Raw genomic sequence first — 12,412 nt, forward strand, 5'->3', positions numbered from 1 at the left:
GGTTGGCGTAGGAAGTGTGAACGCCTTCCTGTGAGGTTTCCTTTGCTGCCTGTAACTCTGTTGGGAAGCTTCCCCAAACTTTCTGTCTGTAAGAATTTGCAAAACGTGTCTTGTTGTGGAAAGAAGGATTGGGGATAAAGTTTCAGTGGAGAAGCTTTTCCCCCCTGAGGATAACTTTTCCAGGAGGGGATTTCCCTTCTTTTCTTTGTCTTCAGTCCCGTTGGGAACCGGGAGTTGTTTGCGAGTGGGGTGCCTGTAACTGGAGGAGAGGATCCTGAAGTGTAGCCTTTCCTCCTCCTCCTCCTCCTCCTCCTCCTCTTCCTCCTCCTCCTTTCTGAGCTCAACAGGGCGGTGACTTTCCTGGGTCCCTTTTTGCCAAGGAGGAGGAGGAGAAGTAACGGTCTGGAAGAAGGAAGCAGGCGGAAAAGGAGAGGAGATTTTGCCGGGCTTGGCCTCTTGCGCCTCTGCAGCCCAGCCCAGTCCCGGGACAGGAGAAGCCGCCTCTGCAGCCCAGCCCAGTCCCGGGACAAGAGAAGCCGCCTCTGCAGCCCAGCCCAGTCCCGGGACAAGAGAAGCCGCCTCTGCAGCCCAGCCCAGTCCCGGGACAAGAGAAGCCGCCTCTGCAGCCCAGCCCAGTCCCGGGACAAGAGAAGCCGCCTCTGCAGCCCAGCCCAGTCCCGGGACAAGAGAAGCAAGCAAGCAAGCAAGCTAGGAGCCGGCTTCCTCTGCCGTCGGAAAGAGGCCGATGCAAAAAAGAGTAGGAGTTGTCCTTCCTTTCGAAGACATTGCATGGCTTGAGACTCATGGGCAAGAGTCCCGATGCTGTTGAGCTGCAGTTTTGCATCCTGGGCTTTGCAATTCCTTGCACTTCATTCCCTGGGAAGGAGGCTGAAACAGGACCGGGTTGTTGCCATCTGTCTCCTTGTGGAGACTAAGCCAGGATGCCAGGCTTAGTCATGGAAAGCTTTGATTCATAGTGACCTCGTGCATGAGGCGTCCTTCCTGTTCGCAACTGGCCTTGTGTTCGGGATTCCTCTTCTTCAGAGAGCAGGAAAGTGGTCATGAATCGGAGAGGCAGTTGGAATCTGAGGAGGAGATTTTGCAAGCACCCACATTTCAGGAGAGGCGAAAGAAAACAGAGCAGAGACGTCATTCAGCTAGAATAGCTGTCAGAAATGCAGCTGAGTAATTAGGAACTGCCTTAGCAGCTGAGAGGAGACTCAGAGCTAAAAAGCAGAATCAGGTGCAGCCAGCTCTTGCTGGCAACAAACTGACTCTAATGCCTAAGCCTTCACTCCTCTTGTGCCTGCTTCGAGTCTGCATCTGGGAAATTGCTCCTAAGGATTTATTGCTGTTTCTTTGTCTGAAGTAAGACTGCTATTTGAATCTGAGGTTGAGTTGGAATCTGAGGAGGAGAATGGGGGGGACTCAGGGCTATACAGCAGAAGCAGGTGCAGCCAGCTCTTGCTGGGAACAAACTGACTCTTTGCTCCCCTTGTGCCTGCTTCGAGTCTGCATCTGGGAAACTGCTCCTAAGGATTTATTGCTGTTTCTTTGTCTGAAGTAAGACTGCTATTTGAATCTGAGGGTGAGTTGGAATCTGAGGAGGAGACTGGGAGGGGACTCAGGGCTATAAAGCAGAAGCAGGTGCAGCCAGCTCTTGCTGGCAACAAACTGACTCTTTGCTCCCCTTTTGCCTGCTTCGAGTCTGCATCTGGGAAACTGCTCCTAAGGATTTATTGCTGTTTCTTTGTCTGAAGTAAGACTGCTATTTGATTTGGGAATTTATCATAGACTAAGAACTGTGCTTGCCCTAAGACTTCCTTGCTTCCTTTTGCATTATTCCACTGAGTGTGCTGTACTTTATGTTTTGCTGTTTTAAGTGTTTTAAGGCTGTTCTTGAAAGACAAAACAGGACACCTTGAGAGACGGACAGAGAGACAGAGACTAAGAACCCCATGCGCCCAGAGTTGGGCACCATGCACTCTTCGCATACTCAGAAACCCCCTCGATGCCAGCCATGACTACAGCCTCCTCCTCCTCCTCGTATTACCGCCTCAACGAGCGGGTCTTCTGGCCTTTGGCGCTGCTGTGTCTCTGGCAGGCCTGGAGGAGCCGTGCCATTGAAGGCGCCGTGACCTCCTCGTCCTCCTTCCTGAAAGAGCGCTCGTTGTTGCTGCTGGTGGTCCTGCTGCTGTTGGGCGCCTGGGCCTTGAGGCGACGTCTCCGTTGCCAGCAAGGTGCCAAGGAGGCGAGAGTGGTGCAGTCCTCGAGGGTCGAAAGCAAGACTCGTGGCGGTCGTCGCTTGGCCTTGGAGGCCTTCTCCGCCGAGCAGCAGCTTCTCCGTCCGTCCCCGCACGTCTTGGGCCACAGCAAGGCACGCCTGGCCCAGGTGGCGGCTGCGCTGGCCAAGGCCGGGAGAGAAGGAAGACCCTCGGGGATGTCGCTGCGGGGCGACTGGGTCCTGGGTGGTGCCCACAAACAGCCTCGACGACCCGGTGCCGCCTTCGAGGTGCTACTGCCCTTGCGCCTCCCGCTGGGAGTCCGCCTCCGAGTGGCCCCCTCCGAGGACCCCCGAGGGGTCTTCTCCTGCGCTCTGGAGGTCTCTCTCAAGGAAGACGGGGCCGCAGTCGGGGCGCTGTGTGTCGAGGGGCCCCAAGGAGACACCTGCTTGTCGTCAGCTCTGACCCTGCGCTGGTTCGCGGCCCAACTGAAGCGGAGCCTGCGGGCGGTGCGTTGCGGTCTGCAGGAGCAGCCGAGCCTGGACGCGGGCCCCGGACGGGCCCCAATCCTCCGCCTCGGCCCCTGCCCCGACGACTACGTCTGCAGCCACCTCTGCCTGTCCTTACGCCTCATCCCGGCCCTCCCTGTCGGCAAGGGCCTCTTCTTGACCCCTTTGCCGGGCCACCAAGGTGCCCTCTGGACGCTGGACACCTCCCGCCTGTGGGACTGGGTGCGGGAACATGCCCCCCAAGACGCCTGCCACCTCCAGTGCCTCCGGATCCTGGAGGGGCTCCGGGACCGCACCGGGCACGCCTTGGGGCCCCCGTTGCGCAAGCAGTGGAGCCGGATCCTCCGCTTTGAGGTCCTGGAGATGGCCCTCCTGCGCCTGCTTCTGTTGCAGCGAGGTCCTTGGGGTGCCTGGGGTGGACGGCGGCTGGAGGAGCGCCTGGGGGAGCTGGTGGCCTTCCTGGTAGGTGCTCTGCAGAAGCGCAGGATGATGCATCTTTTCCTGGGCAGCGGCGCCAGTCGGCTCCCCCCGGCTCTGGGCCTGCCCCGGATGCTCAAGGAGGCCGACCCCGTCAACCTCCTGGCCGGCTTTGAGGAGCCCTCCTTGGACCGGGTGGCCCTCCGGCTGTGGGACGCCTGGCAGCAGGCCGAGACCCTCCTGGGCGGGAACGAGGCTCGCTACCAGGACGGCAGGAAGCACCCCCACTGACACCCTTGGCGAAGAAGCAAGGACGGAGGAGCCTAGAACCCTCGAGTTGGAAGGGACCAATTCCCTCCGGCAAAGGCCCGGCCTAGGGAAACGCGGGGTGCGTTGCTGTTTCCTAGAACTTTTGTTTGCCTGCCACTCTCTCTCTCTGTCTCTGGGCACTGAACCGGGCGCCTCAATAGCGCCCCCAGGGGACTGGCGCCTTCCGCAATTGCGTACTTTGCTTACCGGTTGAGCTGCCCCTGCTTAGAGGTCACTTAGTGTTATATGAAGTGTACGACTGACATAAGCCATCTCTTTTGTTATTAATATTATTATTTGAAATCACAGTGTATGTGAGGGAGGTGGTTGAGACTTTCTTTCCCGTCCCCTTCCCATCAGAACGACCTTTGGACGCCTTCCAGCTCCAAACACACGCCAAGAACTGATGTTGGACAGGGAACTGGTTGGTATCAATCTTCCCTCCTGTGATCAATCACAGATTCCAAGATGGGGTTGAGTTCTCTTAGAGCTGTGATGGAGGAAGGTGAGTGGGCCGCTTTCCCTTCTTTCCTCAATCTCAGATTAAAATAGGCCAGTTTGAATGTTGTAATTAATCACCTTGATTAGCATTAAATAGACTCCCCAGCCTCACATCCTGGCCTGGGAGGAATCCTTTGTTCAGAGTCGTTAGCTGCCCCCTGACTGATTCCTGTCTGGAATTCTTCTGTTTTCAGAGTGCTGCTCCTTATTTGCTGTTCTATAATCTGTTACAGAGTGTTATCTGGCAGTGTAGATCCAGCCTAAGCAAATTTCCTGTTGTAAGGAGACGTCAGCAATGCTCCAAAAGTCCCGGTCTTGGCACTTAGGGTGCTCACTGCTCCAAATTTCCCAGCCTTGGCACTCAGTGTGCTCGCTGCTCCAAATTTCCCGGCCTTGGCACTCAGGGTGCTCGCCGCTCCAAATTTCCCGGCCTTGGCACTCAGGGTGCTCGCTGCTTCAAATTTCCCAGCCTTGGCACTCAGGGTGCTCACTGCTCCAAATTTCCCGGCCTTGGCACTCAGGGTGCTCGCTGCTCCAAATTTCCCAGCCTTGGCACTCAGGGTGCTCACTGCTCCAAATTTCCCGGCCTTGGCACTCAGGGTACTCGCTGCTCCAAATTTCCCGGCCTTGGCACTCAGGGCACTCGCTGCTCCAAATTTCCCGGCCTTGGCACTCAGGGTGCTTGCTGCCCCTGGTGCCTTTCACCACAGATAGGGATAAAGCCCTTGCAAGGCACTTGGAGACTATTTTTAGGGGCTGTTTTGTGTTGTCTGGCCTCTACTTTGGAGATAACGTGCTTGGCGTGACCGCAAGTGCATTCTTCCTGAAGAAATCAAAGCGAGAGGGCACCCTGTGATTTGGCTTTTATCCCCAGGGCTCGGAGAAGTCTGCTGGTGGCAGGGCGCATGATGGGAGTGCGAGAGAGCATGCATTCACAACCATGCTGAGTTTGAAACCACAACTACAAACGCAAATCCTGTGACCAAAAATAATAGCACTTTATTTTCATAAATCTATTTTTTAAAGTAATTTTTAGTCTGCGTTTAAATGTATGAAATGTGTTGTCAAAGGCGTTCAGAGCCAGAATCAGACTTGCTGGCCATGTTCCAGCAAGTATTCCCTCCTGACGTTTCGCCCACATCTATGGCAGGCATGTTTTTGTATGTCTTGTAATAATGATAATAATAATAATAATAATAATAATAATAATAATAATAATAATAATAATAATAATAATAAAAAAGAACCTGCTTTGATTGAAGTCAAAAATCAGAAACTCCTCAAAGCACAGCAGACAAAAAAAATCAGTACAAGAAAACCGCACTACAAACTAGAGCTGACAGCTGGCAAAACAAAGCATCAGTCCTAGACACTTGGGAAGTGTTCGACTTGTGCTTTTGTGATACGAAATCCAGCATGTCTATCTTGTTTGCTGTGTCACAATAATAATAATAATAATAATAATAATAATAATAATAATAATAATAATAATAATAATAATAATATTCTTAGGTACATCCATGTATGGAACAAATCGTTGCACTTAACAGAATATCATAGTTGTAAAAATATGCAATGCAATGCAGGATGTCCGTCCGGCAGAAACGACAATTTTGCAGTTTAGTAACAAATTTTCAGTGTTTTTATGATAGACCCAATTAGGAAATGACATTGATCACCCAGGAACTAGAATGGTTTCACATTGTGTTGTCATTGATCAGACCCAATGTTTCGTAAAGGTCGCTTTGGACTCAACAGGGCGGAAAACACGCACCAAAAAAGGGAAGCGTGTCACGGGATCCTCAGCCGTGTTTTCCTCCCGAGACGTTGTGAAAAGAGGAAGAAGCCACGTGTGTTTTCCATGGGTTGCAAAGTTTTTTTGGATGATACCAAAGCACTTGTATTTGGCGTTGTATTGAAGCACTTACACCAGGCATGGACAAACTTCGGCCCTCCTTCCAAGTGTTTTGGACTGCAACTCCCACCATTCCTAACAGCCTCAGGCCCTTTCCTTTTCCACCTCATGTGTGGGAGAGGTTATAGACATTTGATTGTACTGAGCATGTTCAGACTCAGAACTCAATTTTGTACTCAGTCTGCTTTACACCTCAGTGGAGTAAGTGTGTGGTGTGGGAGGTGTTATAGACATTTGATTGGACTGAGCATGTTCAGGCTCAGAACTCCATTTTGTACTCAGTCTGCTTTACACCTCAGTGGAGTAAGTGTGTGGTATGGGAGGCGTTATAGACATTTGATTGGACTGAGCATGTTCAGACTCAGAACTCCATTTTGTACTCAGTCTGCTTTACACCTCAGTGGAGTAAGTGTGTGGCGTGGGAAGGGTTATAGACATTTGATTGGACTGAGCATGATCAGACTCAGAACTCCATTTTGTAGTCAGTCTGCTTTACACCTCAGTGGAGTAAGTGTGTGGTATGGGAGGCGTTATAGACATTTGATTGGACTGAGCATGTTCAGACTCAGAACTCCATTTTGTACTCAGTCTGCTTTACACCTCAGTGGAGTAAGTGTGTGGTGTGGGAAGGGTTATAGACATTTGATTGGACTGAGCATGTTCAGACTCAGAACTCCATTTTGTACTCAGTCTGCTTTACACCTCAGTGGAGTAAGTGTGTGGTGTGGGAGGTGTTATAGACATTTGATTGCACTGAGCATGTTAGGGCTCAGAACTCCATTTTGTACTCAGTCTGCTTTACACCTCAGTGGAGGTGGATGCATGTTTGCATTACACTTCAGTGGAGGTTGGATGCATAAGGGGGAAAAGGAAAGGGCCTGAGGCTGTTAGGAATGATGGGAGTTGAAGTCCAAAACACCTGGAAGGAAGCCATGCCAGATCCACACCATAGACTCAATGCAGTTTGACCCACAGTCAACTGCTGTGACTCAATGCTATGGAATTATAATTATTATAATATTATCGTATAGTGATATAGTAATTTAATGCTTATATTGTGCTATGCTAATAATATATTGTATGTACATTTGATTTGTACGTACAATATATGTACAACAGGGGAGAAGAGCGGGATATAAATGTAGCAAATAAATAAATAAATTAGGGCACGTGCAATTTAGCAAGGTCCTTAGTTTCCTTTGCCAAAGAGTCCTGGCGCCTCACCAAACTACAACTCCCATGGTTCCTTAGCATTGAGCCATGACACTATCGATAGGATGGTCTGCAGGAGGACCAGCCATTTGGTTAGTAGCCAGCTGCAATAAATCACTACTGACCGAGAGGTCATGAGATCGGATTGAGCGCCCGACCATTAAATAGCCTAGCTCGCTGTTGACCAAAGCAGCCCGAAAGACAGTTGCATCTGTCGAGTAGGAAATATAGGTACCACTTTATGCAGGGAGGCTAATTTAACTAATTTACAACACCATAAAACTGCCAGCAGTGCGCGGAAAGGAATGAGGAAGTAATACCATCAAGGACTCGGTGTCACAAGTGGCTGGAATCGATCCTACCTTTGTGAAGCTGGAAGCTGGAGGATGTTAAATTGCCTCTGTGTCTGTCTATATATGTCGTATGTCTAATGGCATTGAATGTTTGCCACGTATATGTGCCTTGTGATCCGCCCTGGGAATATAAATACTGTAAATGAATAAATAAATCACGGGATTTTTTAATCTGGGTTTCTTCCTGGTTTTTGGATGTTTGTTCCTGATTGGTCGGTTCCTAAAAATAAGGCGGCACTTGAGTAGAAGGCACAAACTTTGTCCTGGGAAGAGGAACTTCGTCCTTCGCCTGTTTCATGAAGTTTGTGGCAGGAAAATGAAATTTGCTCATTTGCTAGCTCGCGGTATTTCACCAAAGTAGGTTGGCCATCCAGTCCAACCCCATTCGGCCAAGAAGCAGGAAAATCGCATTCAAAGCTGTCACTGGCAGCCGAATCCTTGCAGATGGAAAATGCTTCCCACGTTGTCATCCATGGAAGGATATCTTGGAGTGATTCATTGCGATGACTGGCTTCTCGACAAACTCACAAAAGGCAAGGCCGTCTGTCATCCAACGGTGGTTGTGCTTCCTGCGTGAGTGGCAGATTGGGGCTGGACTAGATGGCCCCTTGGGGTCCCTTCCAACTCGAGGATTCCATGATTCAAGCAGTGAGCATCGCGTCTCCAAGGAAAGCCCAGGAGATGCCAAGCTGGCAAAAAGCTTCAAAAAAATTCTTCATCCTTTTTGTTGGCTTCATCTAGATGTGTTGTCAGAGGCTTCACTGGGTTGCTGTGCGTTTTTCAGGCTGTACGGCCATTATCCAGTAGCATTCTCTCCTGACATTTCACCCACACCTATGGCAGGCATCCTCAGACATTATTCCCTATCTATCTATCTATCTATCTATCTATCTATCTATGTAATGTACATTTGTAGGACTATGTAAACAACAAAACCAGTGAACCAAATCACACCAAAGTAGCCAATCCCCTTGTTGCCTCTTCTACCTTCTGGACCATAAAAGACATAGTCATCCAATCTATGTCTTTCAAACTATGTCTTTCAAATCTATGTCTTTCAAACAAAAAAAAAACTAGAAAAATAGTTCAAATTACAGAGGGTGAGGAAGAGCCGTCCCCCCCCCCCTAACTGCCAGTTAGAAAGGTAGGCTCCGCTGCCTTTAGCCCCCCCTACTGCCTTTAGGCCACGCCCCCTTTGTATCCTAGCAACTCCCTCAGCCAAAATGGCACCCAGGGGTAAGCTCCCGCTGTTAGCCCCAGCTTCTACCAACCTAGCAGTTCGAAAACATGCAAATGTGAGTAGATCAATAGGTACTGCTCCGGCGGGAAGGTAACGGAACTCCATGCAGTGATGCCAGCCACAGGACCTTGGAGGTGTCTATGGATGATGCCTTTACCTTTACCACACATATATATATATATATATATATATATATATATATACACACACACACTGTATATACTCGAGTATAAGCCTAGTTTTTCAGCCCCTTTTTAGGACTAAAAAAAGCCCCCCTCGGTTTGTACTTGGGTGAGGCTTATATTTGGGTCAGCTTATACTTGAGACTATATGGCACATTTATTATTTTTCTCTATTATTATTGGTATTATTACATTTATTATTTTTCTCTATTATTATTACATTTATTATTCTACTCTATTATTGTTGCTATTATTATATTTATGTTTCTCTATTTTTATTATATTAATACATTTATTATTTCACTCTGATATTATTATTATTATTACATTTATTATTCTACTCTATTTATTATTACATGTATTATTTTCCTGTATTTATTATTATTATTATTATTATTACATGTATTATTTTACTCTGTTATTATTAAAAGGATACATTATTATTATTACATTTATTATTTTACTCTATTTATTATTACATGTATTATTTTCCTGTATTTATTATTATTATTATTATTACATCTATTATTTTCCTGTATTTATTATTATTATTATTATTATTACATCTATTATTTTACTCTATTATTATTATTAAAAGGATATATAAGCACATTTACATTGAAGAAGATGAGAATAATGATTGGATCAGAGTTGGAGAGTCTTCTCTTAAATTTGAGCTTGATGTAAATATTCAAAAACATTTAACCTACTGATGCCTCAATTAATGTAATTTTTTGGTATTTATTTTTATTTCTGAAATTTAGCACCCTCGGCTTATACTGGAGTCAATGTTTTCCCAGGTTTTTTTGTGGTAAAATTAGGTGCCTCGGCTTATATTTGGGTCGGCTTATACTCGAGTATATACGGTATATATTCCACTTGCCTCACTGAAAACAGAACCTCTGAAGATGCCATTAGCCACAGATTCAGGTGAAATGTCAGGAGAGAATGCTACCGGAACATGGCCATACAGCTCGAAAAACTCACAGCAACCTAGTTGGATGATATTTTCTGAAACACATATTGCTTTTTTTTTAAAAAAAAAAGATATATATCTTGAATTTAAAAGCAATAACCTTTGAAAACACACACACATACAAAAGCAGCCGCAAGCGACACAAGTCTCGGGAGAGAAAGAACATGATTCATTTCCTCTCGAATCCTTTCGGTTCATCCAGGAAGTGGGATATCTGTGCCAGCAAGAACTCAGCAGCCGAATATAAAGATACTGTTAACCGTACAAGAATGTGGTGCATAAAAGATTATTGTGTTCAAACATATTAATATGAATAGCGAACAGAATAGAATTATTGGCATCTTCCACTGGCCGCTCTTGGATGATAGAATCATAGAATCGTAGAGTTGGAAGAGACCTCACGGGCCATCCAAGAGTAGCCAATCCCCTTGTTGCCTCTTCTACCTTCTGGACCATAAAATTGTCTTCTATAAAAACAGAAATACCAACTGCTAGAAGTGCTGGAAGAAAGAAGGATCCTGCTACCATATGTGGTGGTCATGTGGTAAAGCCAAAACCTTTTGGGGGGAAATTCAAGAAAAGTTACAAAAGACATTGCTTGTTTTGGGATGTTAGATAATATCACTGAAGTTTGGTCCAGATCTGTCGTTGGCTGGGTCCAGTGCTGTCTGGATAAGGGTGAACTACAACTCCCAGATTCTCAGAGCAATCATTCCCAAGCCCTGCCAGTATTTGTAGTTGGCCATGTTGGGTCTGTGTGCCAAGTTTGGTTCAGATCCATCGTCATTTGGGTTCAGGGCTCTGTGGATAAGGGTGAACTACAACTCCCAAAATCAAGGTCCATTCCCCTAAACCCCTGCAGTATGTTCAGTTGGTCAAGGGGCTTCTCTGTGCCAAATTTGGTCCCAGTCCATTGTTGGTGGATGTCCGAATTTCTCTGGATGTAGGTGAACTACAACTCCCATAACCAAGGTCCATTCCCCTAAACCCCTGCAGTACGTATTTTATATTGTGTATTTTATACCGTTGTATTTTATTATATGTTGTTGGGCTTGGCCCCATGTGAGCGCCAAATTTGGTGTCATTTGGTTCAGTGGTTTTGTTGTTTACTCAGTCCTACAAACTAACATTACATTTTTATATATATAAGACCAGCTGTGCCCGGCCACGCGTTGCTGTGGCGTAGTCCTAAGTGAGGTTTTCTTCATGGCATTCAAAGTGGCCTAGAGAGGATTCCCCTAGGTATGAAGCAGACAGGCTCTGAAGCTGTAAGGCTATTCAATGGTATTCAAGTTGGGTAACAATGGAGTCCCCTAGGTATGAAGCGGCCAAGCTTTGAAGCTGCAGGGCTGTTCAATGGTATTCAAGTTGGCCAACAATGGAGTCCCCTAGGTATGAAGCAGACAGGCTTTGAAGCTGCAAGGCTGTTCAATGGTATTCAAGTTGGGTAACAATGGAGTCCCCTAGGTATGAAGCAGCCAGGCTTTGAAGCTGCAAAGTCACTCCTTGGAAAGTGATGAGTATTGTGGCCAAATTATATATAAATTATATAAATTTACATTTATATACAGTACTAGCTGCGCCCGGCCACGCGTTGCTGTGGCAAAGTGGTGGTGGTATTGGTTAAAAATTGTTTTGTAATTTTTATTTGACGTTATTTGTATTTTTTAATTAATTTTATTGTAAGTTATCTTTTTATTTATTATATTTTATTGTTTTCTTGTATTATTTTTAGTTATTTTCTGTTATTATAGTATTTTATTGTATTAATTTTTTAGTGTTTTTAATTATTTTTTAGTGTTTATTATTATTTTTTATTGGGTTGCTAGGAGACCAAGTTGGAGGAGCTTAGCCTTCTAAGTGGCAGCAATTGGATAAAAGCAATTCTTCCTCTCCCTCTAATTAGGACTTTATTTTTCTTTTCTTTTTGTTGTATCAACCTGGAGGCATGGATGATGGGTTGTGTTGTCAAATTTCGAGGTTGGGGGGCCTGTAGTTTTGTTGTTTTGTGGGTTGCCGTGATGCCATCACTCTTTTATATATATAGACTAGCTGTGCCCGGCCACGGGTTGCTGTGTTGTTGTCTGGTGGTGTTGGTGAGAACTTGTTGAGGTAGTGTTGGTATTGAATGTCTGTTGTATGGTTGTCTTTATGTTGAGTATGCATTTGGTTGTTTGTGTACTGTGAAAGTGGTGAGGGTAGAGGGGGTCTATGTCCCTGTGTAGTATTGTATAGTATTTATACGTTGTCCATGTGTTGTAAATGCTTGGATTGTGTCCTGCTGCATAGTAGAAAGGGTTGGGCTGGATGGCCCTTAGGGGTCTCTCCAAACTCTTCTGCCTGCCCCCTGGGCTGAGTAGGTTGCTAGGAGACCAAGTGGGCGGAACTTAGCCTTGTAACTGGCAGCAATTGGATAAAAACAATTATTCCTCTCCCTCTAATTAGGACTTTATTTTTCTTTTCTTTTTGTTGTATCAACCTAGAGCCATGGATGATCGGTTGTATTATCAAATGTCAAGGTTGGGGGGCCTGTAGTTTTGTTGTTTTGTCCACTGCCCTGATGCCATCACTCTTTT

General features: G+C 46.4%; 1 protein-coding gene across 1 annotated transcript; it reads left to right on the forward strand.

The window, feature by feature from the left end:
• Nucleotides 1-762: 762 nt before the first annotated feature.
• itpripl2 (ITPRIP like 2) lies at nt 763-7,609 on the forward strand. Its single transcript, XM_062964178.1, has one exon. The coding sequence runs from the start codon at nt 2,012-2,014 to the stop codon at nt 3,437-3,439; it is 1,428 nt and encodes a 475-aa protein (XP_062820248.1). The 5' UTR covers nt 763-2,011; the 3' UTR covers nt 3,440-7,609.
• The last annotated feature ends 4,803 nt before the right edge of the window (nt 7,610-12,412 follow it).

Source organism: Anolis carolinensis, unplaced genomic scaffold (genome assembly GCF_035594765.1).
Source record: "Anolis carolinensis isolate JA03-04 unplaced genomic scaffold, rAnoCar3.1.pri scaffold_13, whole genome shotgun sequence".
In the NCBI taxonomy this organism is placed as follows: Eukaryota; Metazoa; Chordata; class Lepidosauria; order Squamata; family Dactyloidae; genus Anolis; species Anolis carolinensis.